The sequence below is a fragment of the Rosa chinensis genome, chromosome 5 (assembly GCF_002994745.2).
Source record: "Rosa chinensis cultivar Old Blush chromosome 5, RchiOBHm-V2, whole genome shotgun sequence".
Classification (NCBI taxonomy): domain Eukaryota; kingdom Viridiplantae; phylum Streptophyta; class Magnoliopsida; order Rosales; family Rosaceae; genus Rosa; species Rosa chinensis.
In genome coordinates, this window is record NC_037092.1 from 43,237,646 (window position 1) to 43,257,237 (window position 19,592).

The following is a 19,592-nucleotide window of genomic DNA, read 5'->3' on the forward strand; positions in this document are numbered from 1 at the left end:
CTAACCTAAGTGTCCGGGACTGTACTTTGGCATCGTAATAACGAGCTATTCTCCTCTTGTTTGCGAGATCATGCATGTATGCTACATCCCTCTGCTCCTCGAGCAAATCAGCATCAAGCTGTAGGTCCTCTGCGTTGGTACCTGCGTCGAAGTACTTGATCCTGGCACTTAGGATTTGTGTTTCGATGGGAAGGACCGCCTCTGACCCAAAGCCATGCAGAAAGGGGTCTCTCTAGTAGCCTCTGTCGCAGTGGTCCTGATAGCCTACAATACTTCCAGGAGTTTAGAAGCCCAAAGACCCTTGGCCTCGTCGAGCTTCTTTTTGAGTATCTTTTTTATTATCTTGTGACAGCTTCAACTTGACCGTTGGTCTGGGGGTGAGCTGAGGATACGTAGAGGATTCTAGTGCCCATGTTTTCGGTGTAAGCCCTGAGTTCATCGTTGTCAAATTGGGCACCGTTGTCCGTGACTATGGTGTCCAGGACCTCGAATCTGCAGTAAATGTTTTTCCATAGGAAGTTTTTCACTTTCTGCGTGGTGATAGTGACGAGGGGTTCTGCTTCTACCCACTTCGTTTGGTAATCAACGGCTACAATGGCCTACTTGAATTGTCCTACTGCTATGGGAAGCTTACTGATCAGGTCCAGGCCCCATTGGCAGAAAGGCCAGGGTGCGAGGAGTATGGAGAGAGCAATAGGTAGTGCCCTTGGAATGTTCGTATACATTTGGCACTTGTGGCAAGAACTTGATATTGTTTGAGCTAGGGTCAACATGGTTGGCCAGAAGTATCCAGCCCTCAAGGTCTTATGTGCAAGAGACCGGGCCCCTGCATGGTTGCTGCATACACAGGCGTGTATGTCCTTCATTATCTTGTGGCCGTCCTCTGGTGTCACACACTTAAGGTTGGGGAAGCAATGACCTCTCCTGTATAATTTTCCATTCATGATCGTATACAAGCTGACCTTAATTGGAGTCTCCTGGCCTCAACCTTATCGTCCGGGGCCAGACCGTCAACCATGTACCTCAAGATTGGATCCATCCAGGAGGCAGTATGGTCCACCGTAAATATTTCTGACACTGTTTTAGAAGTGCTCGATTTTTCCAATATTTCGACCTTGGTAGCCCCGTAAGCAGGGCTTGGAGAAGTTGCCGCAATCTTAGCAAGGGCGTCTGCTTTGTCATTTTTTGCTCTGGGTATTTGAGTGATGATGTAGGAGGTAAATCTCTGAATCAGTGCCTGGGCTAGGGCCTAGTAAGTGGACATGTGGGGCTCCTTTGCCTCGAAGTTCCTACTGACTTGGTTCACAACCAACTGGGAATCGCTGAAGATATGAAGGTGCTAGAAGCCTAGTTCCCGGGCGATCTATAGACCTGCTATAAGTGTCTCGTACTCTGCGGCATTGTTGGATACCTTGAAGGTAAACTTGAGGGCGTACTCGTAGACTTGATCCTCCGGGCTAATTAGTAAAATACCAGCGCTACTTGTCTTTTTGTTAGATGTGCGGTCAACATATAATCGCAAGTGCTTGGTGGTTGTGGGTTCGGGGCTGGTGGTTCAGGTGTCCCCGTGGGTGGATCATGAGGGGGAATAAGTTCAGAAATGAAATTTGCCGCTGCCTGACCCTTAATAGCTGTCCGGGACTAGTACTTGATGTCGAACTCCCCCAATTCGATGCCCCATTTAATTAATCTTCCAGATGTCTCTGGTTTCTGCAAAACATGTCTCAATGGGTGATTAGTGAAAACGGTGATCAAGTGTGCCTGGAAGTAGTGTTTGAGCTTCCAGGCCGACACCAGGAGGGCTAATGCTACCTTCTCAATGTCTGGGTACCAGGATTCTGCACCAGTATAACCTTTTCCGGCCTAGTACACCGGGTACTCGCAATCGGAATCTCGCCTGATCAGAGCAGAGTTTACGGCGGTTGAAGATGCTGCGAGATATATGTAAAGCATTTCTCCGGTCACAAGTTTGTAAAGCAGAGGTACCGCTGCCAAGTATGCCTTGAGGCCGAGAAAAGCATTTTTGTGCTCAGTAGTCCAACCTAATACCTCGACGTGTTGGTTTTCAGTAACTTGAAGAAAGGAGTACATTTGTCCGTGAGTCTAGAAATGAATCTTGCCAGAGCGGCCACCTTACCCGTAAGGGATTGGACCTCGTTCCTGTAGGCGGGGAACATCATGTCTAATATAGACTGCACCTTCTCTGGGTTTGCCTCTGTTCCTCTGTGGCTAATGATGTATCTGAGGAACTTCCCTACTTCGACCCCGAAAATGCACTTCTGTCGATTAAGTCGCATACCGTTGCGTAATATAATGGTGAAGACAATTGATAAGTTAGTTACATGGTCCTCGGCGGTTAGGATTTTGACCAGCATATCATCCACGTATACTTCCATGATAGTACCGATGACATCTGCAAACATGGAGTTGACAAGTCGTTGATAAGTAGCACCTGCATTTTTCAGTCCGAAAGGCATGACCTGGTAATAATAGAGACCTTTGTCTGTGGTGAAAGCGGTGTGTTCCTCGTCTGCGTGGTTCATCCAAATCTGATTGTACCCTCTGAATGTATCCATAAAGCTGAGTAACCGGTACCCAGCGGTGGAGTCGATTAATTGGTCAATTCGCAGGAGAGGGAAGTTGTCCTTAGGGCATGCCCGATTGAGATTTGTATAGTCTACACACATACGCCATGATCCCGGCACTTTCTTTGGTACCATGACCACGTTGGCTAACCATCGGGGATACGTCACTTCCCTGACAAAATTGATGACCATCAACTTCTTCACCTTAACCTGGATAGCCCGGTACTTATCATGTGTGAAGGCTCGGCGCTTCTGTCATACTGGTGCCGAGAAAGGAACAATGCTAAGGTTATGCATGGCTATGTCAGTTGGTATGTCGAGCATGTCCTCGTATGACCAAGCAAAAGCGGATGCGTTAGAACGGAGGAACGAGATTAGGTTCTCCCTGATAGCCGGAGCTAACTTGGTACCTATCTTGACAATTCTGTTCGGGAACTCTTCAGATAACACAACCTCCTCGATGTCTTCCAAGGCACCGGGCCATATTTCGTCAGAGTCTGGATCATCTCTGGGGTCCTCGTACCTGCCTGTGAGAAGGTCAGTGACCACAGGCAACATTTCAGACTTATCTTTACCCCGAGATACCGTTAAAGAATAGCATTGCCTTGTCGCAGCCTGATCACCCCGTATGGTCGTAATTCCAACTGGGGTTGGTACTTTCGTCATGAGCATGTGGCCAACAATGAATGTCCTTAAACGCCAGAGTGCCGGGAGGCCCAAGATAGCATTATAGGATGAAGCACAGTCAACCACTATGAACTCTGTTTTAATGGTGGAGCAGTTTGGACTTTCTCCCACCATGATCTACAAGTAATCTGATCCCAGTGGCTGAACAATATCTTTGGAAAAGCTGAAAAGGGGCTCATTATCCTGTGATAGCTTGTTTCATTCTCTGTTCAGGGCTTTGTACGCTTCGCGAAATGATACACTAACAGAGGCTTCGGTGTCTACCAGCACACGAGATGTTATGTAGTGGTCCATCTAGAGAGTGATCAGGAAGGGGTCATCATGGGGCATCTTAAGGTCAGCTTCTTCTTCCTGCAAGAAAGTGACAGACTTCCACCCAGCGTCGCCTCCTTGCTGCGGGGTCTTGTGGAAATTGAAAACTTCCGAGTGGCCGAAACTGGAATTTCGCTTCTTCGTCCGGGGAGGTAAACCCTTCGGTCCTCCATCGTGGATCGTGAGGATCCGGCCATAGACGTCGATAGCTCCTATCTCTTTAACGGGTAGGTACCGCTGAAGCTTACCCTTCTAAATTAGTGACTCAATCGTATTCTCTAGAGCCATGCAGAGGTTGGTATTGTGCCCGGCATCTTTGTGATATGTACAGAACCTTCCGGTCTCCTGCTAAGCTTGCTTTTCGGGAACTTCCGAGGTGGTGGTCCAGGTATCTCATTTCTGTTCTTGTTCCAAATGGTTTTGTATGAAGAGTTTAGGAGAGTGAATACTTCGTACCGGGGTGGGGGTGGTGCTCGAGGACCCCGCTGTGCTCTTTCTTCCCAGTGGGACTGAGTGGTCACGTAACCACTAAACTTGGACGAGGACTCCTTGTTCCTCTTGCTCGAGTTGTGGAGTGATCGTCCCTGGTCATGGACCCACTCCCACTTTTGTGGCTCATCCCTGACCACATGGGTCGGGTTGGAGACTCTTCACTCTGGTCTGACATTATCCCCGTATGTTTCGAATTCTCCCTGAGCGTGTCTGATGGCAGTGGCCATCAGCTCGTCGTAGCTAGTCGAGGGATGATGATTAATCCCGTAGAGGAACTCCCCGAGCCTTAAACCCCTCTTGAAAGCTAGTTCAGCCAGTTCTTTGTTGAGGTCCCGGCACTTAGAGGTAGCCACCTGCCACCGGTTGATGAAGGATTTCAACGTTTCATTTTCCCCCTGTTGAACCTTCAGCAGTCCCTTCGGGGTGTGTGTCCCATCGGTATGTAGGATGAATCGAGCTACGAATTTGTCCGCGAGTTCCTTGAAATTCCCTACAGAACCGGTCGGCAGTTCGTAGAACCAACTCAAAGCTTCCCCTGATAATGTCTCCTGGAACATGTTACAACACACCTCATCCATGTATCCTTTGGAGCTCGTCTGTGACCGGAAAGCCTATAGGTGCTGATACGGGTCCCCAATTCCCGTATAGTCAATCTTTAGCGGCTTTGATATGTTCGACTGAATTGCACCTCTAACCTGTTGGGTGAAATGACCCGGACGGTCTTCGTAAGTTGTCAGGGGCCGCCAGGTGTCCCTATTCTCCGCTGCCTCTACCCTTGCTTGAAGGGCATGCAAGGAGTTGCTCACCTGTAAGAGCAACGCCGTGTTTGGATCAGTTACCGGTAGCTCATTTTGAGTTGGCTGAGGAAAAGGCGGTGGTGGCATATGCCTCAGGCTTTCCGGGTACAGATCTATCAGTATCTGAACGACCCGATGACCACTTCCCATTGACGGAGTTGGTACATCGCCGGTTACCCCCGTGATTGGGGCAGCACTTAACTCTGCCGTGACCTGAGATGCTCTAGCTAGGGCCTGGGTGAGTGCCTCATTATGCTGGTGTCTTCGGTCCAGTGCCCAGGCGAGCGCAGTGTTTTCATCCTCCAGCTCTTGCAGTCTCTGTTGTGAAAGGAGGTTAGTCTGCCTATCGATTCTTTGTTGTTCCCGATCGATCCTGGCTTGTTCCCTGAAGGCTGCGATTTTTGCTCGCATGGACTTCAACTCTGAGACCGGGGCCAATTGGTCGGGGATGACTGGTGGGTTGCTTGCATTCTGCGGGTCCAAGGATCCCAAACCATGTGTTTCTATTCCAAAACTTGGTGTCCCCGCTAATGAAGTACCCGGTGAGAATATTAATGCTCGGGCAACACTTATGCCCTCACCTCCAGTTTCTTTCGGCTCAATCATGATTCGGGACCCCTATCTGGCGAGCCAATGTTTCTGGTGGCTTTCTCCGGGTACCTCACACAGAATGCTATACCACCCGAGGTACCGATCCAACTCCTACTTCCTGTACCAGGAACACGGCGTTAGAGGTGTAAACCATACCGGACGGTTTACGCCTCTCCGATGCCTGAGTAAGATACTAATAATAAATTAATCAAGTAATAGTAGATCAAGGAGTTATTACCTTCAAAAGGTGGTTGTGCTGATGCTTTAATACTCGAGCGTGGGAAAGGGGTTTCCCATCTTCTCAATGTGGGACGCAAGTTGTTCTTCTGCAGTTCTGTCAGCTTTCTAATGTACAATCAGATGGGCTGAGGTGATCAGGCCAAGGGCCCTTTGTGCTGGAAACGTTGCCTCTGACAAGCACCAGCATGGTGGGTTGTGAACCCAGCCCATGGTATGGTGCCTAGGTGTTCCTACGGGCCCCAGCTGATAGTGCCAAAACGTAGTGACATATCAACTAGTATGTACAACTAGCATGATTTACTCCTAGTTGGGCAATGAGGCTTGGTATCTCCAAGACCTTTTGTTTTGGTGAGGTGCTTAGCCAAAGTTTATTTTCTGGTTTTAGCTCCTACTAGCCAAGGAGATGAATTATTTAGTGGTGGAAGAATAGTCGTGCATGGATGGTTCGTTTTTTGAATTCTTAGAATATGGTGGTAACCATGGTGAACCAAAGTTGTTAACTTCTTATTCACCTTTAACCAGTGTTCCAAAAAACAGTTTGGACGGCCGCCTAGGCGTTGGGCGTGGAGTGACTACCATGATTTTAGGCTACACGAAAAGGGAAATCGGGTTGCATTTCAGCAGTATGGGCAGGCGCTAGGCGTTGGCTGGGTGCTGGCAGGTTCCCTAGACACATTTGTTCTCCTCTCTCTTGTCGTATCTCTCTCCTTGATGGCACGACGGGTCGACTCTCTCTCTCTCTCTCTCTCTCTCTCTCTCTCTCTCTCTCTCTCTCTCTCTCTCTCTCCCCTCTAATCTGCTAACTCCTTGGGCTTGAAGCGGCAATCAAACCAATCACTATGTGGGTGGATATGAAATTCATCCGAGCAGATAGTGATTTTCCCTTTTCCATTTTATAGTTTCAATCTGAATATATTGATTGATAACATTATTGGTCGTATCAAATTTACTCTCTGTTTCTCTCTCTATATCCTTTCATTCTTGCTTTTAATAGCTTATGGGTTTCAATATTTTTGGGTTCTGGTGATGTGTGTGTGTGTGTGTAAGTGTGAGAGTTCTGAAGGAGGCGGAGGAGCGCAGAGTGTCAAATGGTCAAGTTTTGGGTTTCAATATTATTGTTAGAGCAAGTTCATCCGTTGGGTCACTGAGTCAGATACTATTCACTATTTTTTTATGTTTGTTTACATCCTCTGAGTCATTGTCACACTTTCCACACTGACCTGGGTTAGTTTCGTGACCTATAAACTGATCTGGGTTAGTTTCACCCCAGGTCAATTTGTAGGTCACCAAACAAACCTAATGACTCAGAGGATGGAAATAAACATTTAAAAAAAAAAAAAAAAAAAAAACAGTGAACAGTATCTGACCCAATGACCCAACGGGTATATTCATTTTCGAATTTCTGATTGGTACAGGTAGAACAAGCTGTGTCCCCTCATTAATTGCTTCTTTTTTTTTGCTAATAATAAGTATGATTGATACTATTATATATTAATTTTATGTCATAAAAATAATTAAAAATAATTAAAATCCACTTAGCCCCCTAGGCGCTAGTCCTTAGGTCACTGCCCAACTAGCACCTAGTTTTTTAGAACCTTGCCTTCAACTACATTCTTCCATCTTTATGCTGGCCTTAGGGAATTCATTTATTATTTTCCTTCTGAAAAATTAATTTGAAGTTTTAACTGTCACGCCCCTGATTTTACACACATGAAAATCGATATATATAACCCCATAATTATATATGCGTGAACGTCCAGTCATCAATACGAAATACCTGAAATCTTTTTCCCTTAAACTTACACACATATTGATGTCATGAACCCTCAAAGTTAATATACACTCGCATCCAAAGAGTTATATATTACACAAGCTTACGAATTAAATTGTCAACAACAAAATAAAACGTAAAGGCTGCTCAGAGTAACTATACAACGGAAGTCCTTATCAAAGGTAAAGTCACAAAGATGGCTTCCTACCGTGAAGCCGCTAACTCGCTGCCTCAACCTCGATTATCCTAACCTGCAGGATTAACCCCTACACCGTTGGAATGGTGCACCGGGTTGCCACACAACAAACCCGGTAAGCTTTTGCAAGCCCGTATGAGTAACTCAAAACACACATGCACAACTCACGCCAAAAAAAAGAAGAAAACCTTTCAACTCGCGAATAAAGAAAACATACCATGCTTCCAAAATCAATACTCTTTTCCCAAAAGAAACAACGAAAGTCACACCGTGACAAAATCATATAAATCGTTAACCTAACAATTCAAATATGATAATCGATCCAACCTGGATAAAACAATAATTAGGTCCAACCTGGACAAAACAGCAAATAGGTCCAACCTGGACAAAGCATCAACAAAAATAAATCATACCTATTGTTAACCTAACAAGTAGAATATGATAAATCGATCCAACCTGGATAAAACAATAATTAGGTCCAACCTGGACAAAACAGCAAATCGGTCCAACCTGGACAAAATATGTACCCAGGAGTCTTAAGTAACCTACTTAGATCCCTAAAGTACGATGGCAGACAGACTAGAGCTCTAACTGAATCGTAACCTGTCACCCGGCCAAGGTTCAATCTTACGATATAATATTGCCATGAGGATGCAACCTGCAACCCCGGATCCTTAGGCCAACCTGACCCTCAGATCAAAACCTCAAATTAATCAAAAGGAGAAATCTCAACCTGTGACTCTCAAATCCTCAGACCACCAGTCGTCAGATCAAAACGTTAAATCAATTCAAAAGGAGAAATCACAACCTGTGACTCTCAAATCCTCAAACACTTTTCAAAACAATAGAAATACCATTTCCCACCAATTGTTTTCCAAAAGCCACAACCCAAAACAATAAAAGCATCGCTTCATGCATATTGTTTCACCAATCCACAACTAATACATGAATACGTATGTATATATATACATCTCATAATATATATATATATATATATATACACACACACATAGTCATCTACTCAGAAATGTCACTAATACCATCTACAGTTTGCAGTTAACCAATTAACTCTCAAAACAATAAGGTATTCCCGTTCGTGAATGAACTTCGTGAGATTACTCACCTTAGAATCCCGTTGCGTCTTCAATACAGAACCGAACTAACACTATCACCAACAACTCGTCCAATTCACCTTTTAGAAGCACCTATTCACCAATGATCTCAAATCAGTAACAATTCACAAACGATTTAAGTCCGAAACCTTTGTTTTGAACTAAAATCCCCAAAGTGGCGCCAATCGAGGCGAAACCACATCCGAGACCTCCCAAAGTCTCTGGAATACGTCCACGATCGATGTGACCAAACCACAAGTCGATCGGACGCTCAAATCCTCACGGATAGCATAAATTGGTCGGTATGAAACTGCAAAAATCATAACAATTCCAAACGAACTCCAAAACTTGCATATTATATATCGAAACGCTCGTATCAACGAGTAGAACATATATAATAACAGAAACAGTTCCTTAAGTGGCCGGAACACCGCTGGAACGCCACCACAGATGGTGGTGCACCGCCGCCGGCCAAAAACACATTATTTCACAAAACTCCCAACATCAAAAAGCTTCATCTAAGCATGCTTGTGAACTTTCATAACTGGATCGAAGTCAGAAAACAAGCTTAAGGGATCGAAAACTACCTCACAAGCCGTGAACAGTAATCCCAACTGAGTTGATCGAAGTTTCACGTGAATCGATCCAAACAACCACCAAGGATCGATCAACGAGGCCGTTCTGAGTTCAACCAAGAAGACTTGAAGCCTTGCCGACGTCGGAACAAGGAATTCCGATCGGGTCCGAAAACGTCAACCTGCACCGCCTTCTACACCACCGAGAATCGGTGCTAGAGGACACCACAGGGATGACCAGACGGAGGAGACGATCCCATCTGGAAAGTTTCGTCGCCGGAGACCGTCGTAGTTCGCCGGAAAGGTCGGGTCGGATCGACCGGGTCCGGGTCGGGTCAGTCTGAAATCTTAGATACTGAAGGTAGCAGCCGAGAGAGAAGAGAGAGAGAAAGATTTCCGGAAAAGGAAACAAATGAAAATAGTAAGTTTCTCTTTCGGGAAACTTCTATTTATACCAAAATGGAAATTTCTTCCAATGGCCATAACTTCCCCATATGAACTCCGATTCTCGCGTTCCACATGTCCACGAACTCGTATCGACGCGCTCTACAACTTTCGTGAAGGAAGTTTTCAGAGAATCCCAACGAATAAAAAGTCAACCTTGAGCCCCCCCCTAAAGTCATACCTTTCAAATAGAAATTCGTCCGAAACACTTCCGCTCCATCCACGAGCCACGAAACCGTCCAACAACCATAAATTAGATTCCGGAAATTCCTCGGAAAATAATTACGAATTTCCGGGGCATCACATTAACTTTCTCCTTTTTGAAAATTGTAAAGAAAAGAAAAGAAATTATATGAGAAAAAAAAACTGATCCTAACCGCTTTGCTAGGGTTTAATCGTGAACTTCTCGGTTTCCGATCAAAATTCCCAAATTTGTTGGCCATGGCCACTGCTAGCCTTATGGCTAAATGGATCTTACTTCTCATCGCTTTCGTTCAACTGACGGTGCTGTGTGGGGGTTATTTGAATTTCGGAGACTGTGTATCAAGCCCAGAGCAACATTTGGTTGCTGACAAGGGTTGATGGCCTGCGGAGACTTTGGTGCCGCTCTTTGATGGCTTTCGACCGGGGATTCTTGGCCTGGATTTGGTTACTATAAGTGGTTATGGTAGCGGTAATCTCAAAATGGTGAAGAACGATGTGGTCAGGTTTAGAGGTGGACGGACTGGTGTTGGGGTGATTACCGCAATTGTACTGTTCAGTGTAGACATGTGTTTGTTGAAGATGCTAACGACTGGGAAGGGCTGCTTCAGTCGGATCTATGCTGGTGCTATGCGGCGGCGACGTATTGGGGAGGCGGTGGTGATCTGGAATTTGGTAGTTGTAGACCGGCGGACAAAGATGGTTGCGCTGGTTCTACTGTCGTTGGGCAAAGTAGTCTGCAATTTCGATGTCCTCTGGCAGCAACGCAGGTTGTCGGTGGTGTTGATTTGGAATTTCATGGAGAAAGCTATGGGTGCCCTTAACATATCTTGATTGGGTGCACTTAGGGTTTCCACACCTTGGGCTATTTGGACCAGGCTTGCTTTGAATGGTAATGTGGACGTCATGGGGTCGGGTAGAAATGGAATGGGAGTCTGCTACTCCTCTTCTGAAAAGCATTTAAATTTTTAGGTCGCAAAGATCATAATCTTTGAGGGTTTTTTATTCTTACTTCAGATGTTACTGATCTTTGTTTGGAATAATGGTGCATGAATTGTCTAAAAGATGGGTGTACTGGGGATATATTGGGTTCCTGTTCTTGTTTTAAAATAGGCATCAATACTCTGAGAAACGATTCTTTTTGTCGATCCCATAGAGATGTTTCGTTTTTGTACTGCTTACTGAATCTATATAAAGGGCTAACCTCTTTTGAAAAAAAAAAAAAACTCTCCTTATTCTTTTTTTTTTTTTTTTAATTTCATTAAAGCCCTAAATGCTATTATTTCAAAGTCATTAATTTGACCTATGTTTGACTACAAATACTGCAAGAGAATGATGAGAGACGCATCAAATGCAATTTTTATTATTTTTTTTGTTTTGAATGGTGAAAATAATACAACCTCAACCTCAAATTAGTATTTAAACTAAAATTCAAACTTCATATTCACTTCTTTTTTAGGTAAAAGGTCAAGCTGTATTAAAATTTGAGCAAGCAGTACAAAATCGACACACCCTAAAGTTCATCAGAAAGAGCCGATTTATAGAGTATAACTAAAAACTTATTCTAGAAAACAAATAAGCACCCAACATACTCCCAATACATCCATATTTTTAGAGATAAGCACTTTTATTAATTTAAAAAACCTCGTTCTCCGAAGTAGGTTAAATGATTCATAAAAGAAACTAAGTCTTTTGTGACCTTTAAAATTTAAACAAAACTATGGGCCTTACAGAGCCAAACCAACCAAGCCCACACAAGGGGCAACCCAACCCATAGACAATCCTAGCCCATGGAAAACCCTAAATTCCTTGAGAGTCCAAACCAACCAGGTGAAGCCCAAAATAAGGGAAGAATCCTAGAAGGCCCAGCTGCCAAAGCCAAGTTTTGTAGAGATGGAGGCCGCCGCACCACCGTAGCCACCTTCATTAATCTCGTGCCCATTGCTACCGCAACACCTGTTAGTCACCAAACCCACGATTGACCAGCATCGCGGAATCAGTGAACTTGAGCTAGGGATCCTGACTCCAATCCTCTAATCCGGAGCCTTGAAACCATTGGTAGTACCGCTGCATTCCAAGCCTCCAAACCAACCGATTTCGCATCGCCAGAAGCCGTCTATCTCCAGCCAAGCCGCCCAGTAAGTGTCGATTTCCAAATGAACTCTACCACTCACATTCGACCAAAAACCACAATCCACCGCATCTGTAGCAAATTTTCACCACAAATCCTAAATCGACTCCAGACTCCAAGTCCTACCACAAGCCAGAAGATCTCGACAGACCCAAAAGCATGAACGCCCACCACCAATTCCTCACCAAAACGAGAAGAAATGAAAAGAAGAAAAATTATGGAAACACGTTGGAGGAAGACTCCACCGTCACTACCCTCAATCCAACCAGATAAGGGAAGGGAACAACACCCTGCCCTCATAGTCATAGGTTCACTGCCACCGGCAATTTGGAAGATTTTGTCAAAGACGGTCTGCCGTCGAGCAAACCCTAGCAAAGCTAGGTGAGGAAAAAAAATCCACATTAGCTAAATACTTCAATTGATTTCATTGTATCCAAAATGAGTTAAGTAGGTAGTAAAGTTTATTTTAACTTCAAATTCACTTGATTTACATATTATTCTTTTAAGAGATCGTCTGTGGTATATTAATGTACCGATACATCAATTAGATGAGTGCAATACATAAGTAAACTAGCTCGGTACAAGGGTAGACTAGTCTACTTATGCATGGAGTCAGTCTACCCTTGTATTGAGCTAGCTTACCTCTATATTGAACTAGTCTACCGGATGTATCGGTACCGTAAAATTTTCCTTCTTTTAAATGTAATGATAATCTAATCTTATTTCTATCGAGGAATCTTCGACATGAATTTTCTATCCTTCACTCCACCACCACATTTGGTGATACATACATGTGCATGAACCCTACCCTTATATTTAGTTTTATTTCATTTCACCAGCTTTGCTAGGCCATTCAGTAACATGGTTCTTTGATTGTAGCATCCATGCTCCTACTGCTTCTGTCCTTCTCAACACATCTTGTGGCATTGTAGCTTCAGTTGGATTTTTTTTCAAAAAAATTCGAACCAGGAAGCTCCCAAGGACCACAAACAACACCATTAATGAGATGATTCAATGGAAAAACAGAGGACAGGATCATATGGGGGCACAGACGTGGGGACCCTGGAACAAGCAATTATGTGGGTGTTTTTATAAGATTTGTTTTTTGTGTAAAGCTCCAAAGGCCAAATACAGCGAGGAAACTCCAACAATTCCAAAACATATTGAGCCGTTAGTAGGGTCCCACCTCATTGGCTTGTATCTTGATCGATTTTTCTCTTAAGAACCTTTCTTAGGGCTTGCTTGATTGATTGATTGAGAGATCTTGTGACCTGTACTGGCTTTGATGATAAGATGTTGTCAATTATTAAATTATAAATATGAATTAGTTAGTTAACCCAAGATTGCCTATTGGTTTCTGTAATTTTCCAAGTTCATGATTTGTTGGAAAATCTAACTTTTTATAGTTCTTCTCTTTGACCTGCTTTGCATATTGGAACATTTACACACATCGAGATGCAATCATTTGTTTTCTTTATTTTATTTTTTTGAATGCATAATTTTTTTTTATAATGTTTTTGTAGCATTACGCCATTACAACAATCGCCACAAAATCCGTCACCCACTTTGAAATAAAGATCAACATTGGGAGTTGTCAAGCCTTGTTGCCTCCCACAGTCCTGTTATAATCTCCCCAAAAGATAGGAGCACAACCAAAGTTATAAAACGTTTCTCGTTTTTCATTAAGGTAACAAAAGTAAATAAGAACCGGCCATCTTTGATCATGCAATTTGGAATAAAACTCTTTAATTCCCAAATTGATTGAAAAACTTCATAACGATGGTTTGTTGAAACATACACAGTCAAGTATATGCCCAAGATGAATGATGACCTAATTGTCATTGACTTTGCTAAAATCCGTTGCCTATAATGGAGAGCATCCCGGTAAGCCTAAAACTTGACCAGGTTAATACTATATGTTATTTTGATACCAAAGCAAGCATGGTAAAGCTATGGTATGTTAATATTTCTCATACATCAACTATTTTTACCACTTTAAGGATTCGTGTTACCATTTTGAGGACTAATATTATTATTTTGAGGACTTATACGGTAAACTAAGAAAATTTACCACTTTAAGGACTCATGTTACCAGTTTGAGGACTAACATTACTATTTTGAGGACTCATGTGGTAACTAAGAAAATTTACCACTTCTCATGTTACTACTTTGAGGACTAATATTACTATTTTGAGGACTCATTTTACCACTTTTAAGGCAATTGCATGCATGTCATACGTTAACACATTGTAGAATTTTCCAAACAACAAAATACTAACTAATATTTGGTTTGATAGTATTTCTATTCAGTTTGTTGAAAGAAGTCTCAAACTTAAATCCCTTAAAAAAGTACTAAAAACCAACATCGAAAATTTGTTTAGGCCAAAAAGCAATGTATTTCAAATCTTATAGCAACACATTTTAACTGTTGAGAAAAATTATTGATTTTTTAAATTCTTCTTGATTAGTGTTTTTTTTTTATCTCAATAATTAGACTTAGCAAACATGAGACTCTTACTCTATTATTGCCCTTGTTACTATAGTTAAATATAAATTTCTTTTGTTACATCAAAAGAGAAATGAATCTATCAATTAAAAGCATCCAAACAAATTGGCTTATCATAAGTCACATCTTTTGCTAGAGATAGAGTGCTAGACCTACCCTAACCACTAACTTAGACGTTATGTGTACTTTTGACATTTTGCGAATAATTCCCCAAACATTTAACATCATGATTGATAAATTTCATAAGATAAGATTAACACTTTCATGTCATTTCTCTCTTGATTAACGTTTTTGGATGTAGAATTTATTAGAGAAAAATAAAAAATAAAAATCACAGAAAATAAATGAAAAAAAAAAAAATTATTGAGGAAGGTCTGTGAGCAGAAGTTGCAAGATCCAAGAGGAATTAGGCAGGAAAAGAAGAACATTCCAGCACAGAGAGGAAAGAGACAAATGTAAATGGAAATGCTCAGAACCTAGTCAATATTTGTAGGCCTTCACATCTCACAATTACACATGCAGGATCCTGATTGAATGCATTTTGGTTCACATGTTTGCCACATCATCTTGCCTTTGTGTTTTTTTATTTAATAAAAAAAATTGGGAAGTGAAATCAATGAGTGAATGAGAATTAAGAAGAAGAGAAGAAAACTCTCCCCATCCCAACTCCCCAAGTTTCCAAAGTCCCCCAACTATCACTCTCTCCCCACTTTTCCATTTTCCCTCTCAACAAAATTAAAGATTTTTAAAGCTTCCATTTTTATCACACACAGAGAGACTGAGAGACACAGCCTTTGACACCTTTCCAAGCTTCCCTTGATCTTCTTTAAGACCCTCTGCCTGCCCAGAATCTTTGACAGTCTTCCCACACTTTTTCAATCACTGAATTCAAGGCTGACACTTTGAAAAACTTGCCTTATGGAAAGCAAAATCAAATGAGCTCACCCTCCTTATCATCATCAATGTACTTCCACCTTCCCCATCTTTTCCCCATCCTTCACTCTATTCCTAAATATTCCTCAAAATCTTGAAGATCCCCCCAACTGGGTCGCCATCATTGCCCTCCAAGATCAAAACCCAGATACCGATTACTCCCATATGTCTTTGCAGAACCGCCACGACTTGATCGAGAGGCAATGCAGCAAGATCAGGAAGCGAGGCTGTTCGTCTTCGTCCTCGTCTTCCTTGGTGCGTAGGTACAGGTTGAAGCGGGCCATTCTCGTCGGGAAGCGAGCCGGGTCGAGTACGCCGGTGCCAACTTGGAAGACTTCAACGAGCCCCAGATCGCCGCCCAATTGCGCCACCATGCCGAAGAAGCAGAAGGGTCAGCAGCATTCCAAGGACGACGGGAAAGGGAAGGAAGTCATGTCGGTCTCAGCAAGAAAGCTCGCCGCTACGTTGTGGGAGATCAATGAAGTCCCTGATGTGAAAAGCAAAGATTCTAAAATCAAAGAGGAAGAGGGTATTGCTCAAATGCCGCCAAAAATCCCAGATCCATCTTATTCTCCTATTTCAGAGGTGGGATTATTCTTCCTTTTTTTTTATCTCACTGTGATCGACATTGGTCTGATAATTTTGATAACATTTTTGTTGTGTTTCCATTTTAGATTCCAGTGTAGTTGGAAAGAACTCTGTTTCTTGTTGACTATTTAAGGTTGAGTTGTTACTTGCTATGTTGGAGAATGTTTCTATTTGTGCACTGGATTTATGTCCGAGGATTTGGATATATTTTTTTTTGTTTGTATTTCCATATCAGATAGTAATACAAATATCATATTCATGAGCCGAAATGCCAAATGAGAGTGCACTGCAGAACTCTAATATTTATTTTCTGGTCTGCAGATTAGAACTCTGTATAGTTTCTCTAGCAGAAAGAGTTCTGTTCATGATGATGATTGAAGGGTAGTAATTTTTTCTTTTCTTTTTTAAATTGAATTAAAAGTTTATTTTGGTTTTGGTAATTTTGCAGAGAAAAGCTGGATCTGGAGGTGCACACGAGAGAAGATTGTCGGTTTCTCAGAGAATTCAACCGACTGATCACTACTTGGGAGGGTTTGAGACTCATAGCAGTCACAGTGTAATTGAGGTAAACCAATTACTTTATCAGGGAACTGTTAGGATTGTTAAAAACAGGGACATAGTGTTGCCTAATTGTAATAAAATGAAGAGAAGATGTTGACAGTGATGCATGGAAGTTGGTCCCCAGAGATTTGTCTGATAATAGTTATCTCATAAAGATTCAAAAATAGTTTCCTCATTTGTCATTTTCAACTTTTCAAGGACTAGTAGATTTTTCAAAAGTTGATACCTCTCAGTCTATCACATACTCACATCATTTTCACTTTAAAACAGTCGGTATTCCGATGGACCTAAAAAACTGTTGGCGTTTTATTTATTTTTCTCTTTGCTGTGGTCAGACTCATTCTTGGATCTTCAAAGGACCAATTTTGTACATTTTTTGTTGAAATTGCAAGGCACACAGCCATTTTCATCTAGATTTTTTTATTTCTTTTGAGTTTTGATGAAATCAATTTTGAAACTTTGGATATATGTTAAAGCTACAGTTGATTGCAGAAGCGCACATGTTGATTTCATATCACAATATGCAGGTCAAAGATGAATCATATGGAAAAACTGATCGAAAATGCATTAAGACCTGTTTGAAGGAGGTCAGCAATGGCCTTTCTACATCCAAGGAGCTCGTAAAAGTTCTAACTCGTGTTTCTGGTCTTGAAGAGCAGCAGCATTCTCTAAGTATGCCCCTGCTCTCAGCCTTACGAGTTGAACTTGATCGAGCGCGCGTCCAGGTTCATCAATTGATCCGAGAACAGAGGTCAAACTGCAAAGAAATTGAGTACCTCATGAAGCATTTTGCAGAAGAAAAGGCAGCCTGGAAAAGAAAGGAGCGAGAGAAAATACGTGCTGCTGTAGCATGCATAGCAGAAGAACTTGAAGTAGAGAAGAAGCTGAGAAAACAAACAGAACGGTTGAACAAAAAGCTTGGCAAAGAACTGGAAGATAAAAATGTAGCTCTGTCAAAGGCAACAAAAGAACTTGAGAGGGAGAAGAGAGCAAAAGAGATTTTTGAGCAAGTTTGTGATGAGTTAGCCGTAGGTATGGGGGAAGACAGGGCCCAAGTTGAAGAACTAAAGAGAGAGTCGGAAAAAGTTCGTGAAGAGGTGGAAAAGGAGAGGGAAATGCTTCAGCTAGCAGATGTGTTGCGCGAGGAGAGAGTTCAGATGAAGCTCTCGGAAGCGAAGTACCATTTTGAAGAAAAAAATGCGGCTGTTGAGCAACTGAAGAATGAGCTAGAGGGCTACTTGAGATCCCATAAGGGTGAAGGCAGTGGCGAGTCTCCAGACTTCAAAAGAATCAAGGAACTTGAGGCCTACTTAAAGAAAATAAATTTTGGGTCATTTCAGAGCATAAAGGAAGGAGACGATGGAATGGAAGTTGCATACAGAGAAGAGTGTGATGAAGAAGATTCAGGTGATGATCTTCATTCCATTGAACTAAACATGGACAATGGTAATAGGAGCTACAAGTGGAGTTACGCTTGTGGAGATGATGCTGAAGATGATTCAAAAAGGAGTTCAGTTGATAAACAATTTAAAGGAAGAAGGTCTCTCTCTGAGAAGATACAATGGGAAAACATATGCTTAAACAAAAGTTCCACCGGCATTGATTGGGGATTTGGCTCAAAAACTCAAGAACATGCAGATGGGCATCAAACACAAGAACACGAAACTGAAATCAAGAAAAATGGATCTGCTGTATGTCTCTTAGACCATATCTTATATGATTCAAAAGTATGACCAGTTCAATGCTTTGCCACTGCAAATTGCCAGTACCAATGCTTGCCTATGAAGGATCCGCGAGAATGAAATCATTTAATGAGGAAGTTATACGGCCTTGCCAAAGAGTGATTCAAACCCCTAGCTAACATTAGAGGATACCACTGCCAAGGTTAAAAACATAATTGTCTCATATGTTATATAATTTCTCTGAGAATGCTTCTCTTGTTTTCTTTCTTCAAAGCTTTCCACTACTTAAATTGCTTGCATCAATCAAATTCAATGTTACAGATAGATCAATTGTATATACAATTTTTATACGATGCTATATGAATTCAGTATAATTTATTTGTAAAATTTTAGTCTTTACTATTTGAGCATGTTTTAGGAATCCCTAAGATAGTGACCGTTTTATATAAATCATAACTGATTCAATTATTTAGTCGAAGTAAGAATACATTTTCTTCTCATCAATTGTCAGAATACAAACCCTCCAACTCAACCTCTTGAGTTCTTCACAAGCCTCTCAAGTATCAGGTTTCAGCTAGAAGAAATTGTCATCTTCCTCACTCTCTCTACTTTCCTTGGTTAAAGTTGGCTTTTATGCTCATTCAATAAAGTTCTCGAGATTTCGGAGAAAAACAGCTAGAATGTCATGCAAAATCTAGCTAAAATCCTCTTATAGAGGACTCAAATAATTACTAATCAGTTAATGAATTTTCTATGTTAATGGAATACTGTATTTTATATACCTTTTTCATTCATAGACACTAGCTTTCTGCATACATGCTCTGCATGTCAGCATGTATTATAGTTTTTTCTTTATTTGAGAAAATAAAAAATAATAGAATTTAATAAAACAATTATTGCAGAGAGAGATAATGAGAGAGAAAAATTGGCTGAATGGCTGTAGGATAATTTCTTTTTATTTTTTTAAAGAGAAATATATTTTATAATTATCGTATTTACCTTTGTGATTTAATTTATTCTCAAAGTAATTTAATCTTTTAGGATTACTTTTGTCAAAATTTTAGATTTTGGTTAACAAAATATCTTCTCTTAATAATAGTATAGATTATCAACATTGAAATATTACCAAGGCACATGTTTAGTGGTGTTAAAGTTTTGTTGAGCTTTGAAAAGCGTTGGACAGCTTCC

At 41.7% G+C, this 19,592-nt stretch overlaps 1 protein-coding gene across 1 annotated transcript; it reads left to right on the forward strand.

Annotated features, from left to right (window-relative positions):
* The first annotated feature begins 15,255 nt into the window (after nt 1-15,255).
* Nucleotides 15,256-18,802, forward strand: LOC112168440 (golgin subfamily A member 6-like protein 1). Its single transcript, XM_024305562.2, has 3 exons — nt 15,256-16,158; nt 16,610-16,726; nt 17,250-18,802. The coding sequence occupies exons 1-3, from the start codon at nt 15,739-15,741 to the stop codon at nt 18,453-18,455; spliced, it is 1,743 nt and encodes a 580-aa protein (XP_024161330.1). The 5' UTR covers nt 15,256-15,738; the 3' UTR covers nt 18,456-18,802.
* Nucleotides 18,803-19,592: the final 790 nt, after the last annotated feature.

Excerpts from the sequence above, each read along its gene's own strand:
- LOC112168440 (XM_024305562.2), top strand. The coding sequence starts at position 15,739 with ATGTCTTTGCAGAACCGCCACGACTTGATCGAGAGGCAATGCAGCAAG. Across the intron at positions 16,159-16,609 it reads CTTATTCTCCTATTTCAGAG|AGAAAAGCTGGATCTGGAGG; the intron begins GTGGGATTATTC and ends GTAATTTTGCAG. Across the intron at positions 16,727-17,249 it reads GCAGTCACAGTGTAATTGAG|GTCAAAGATGAATCATATGG; the intron begins GTAAACCAATTA and ends CACAATATGCAG.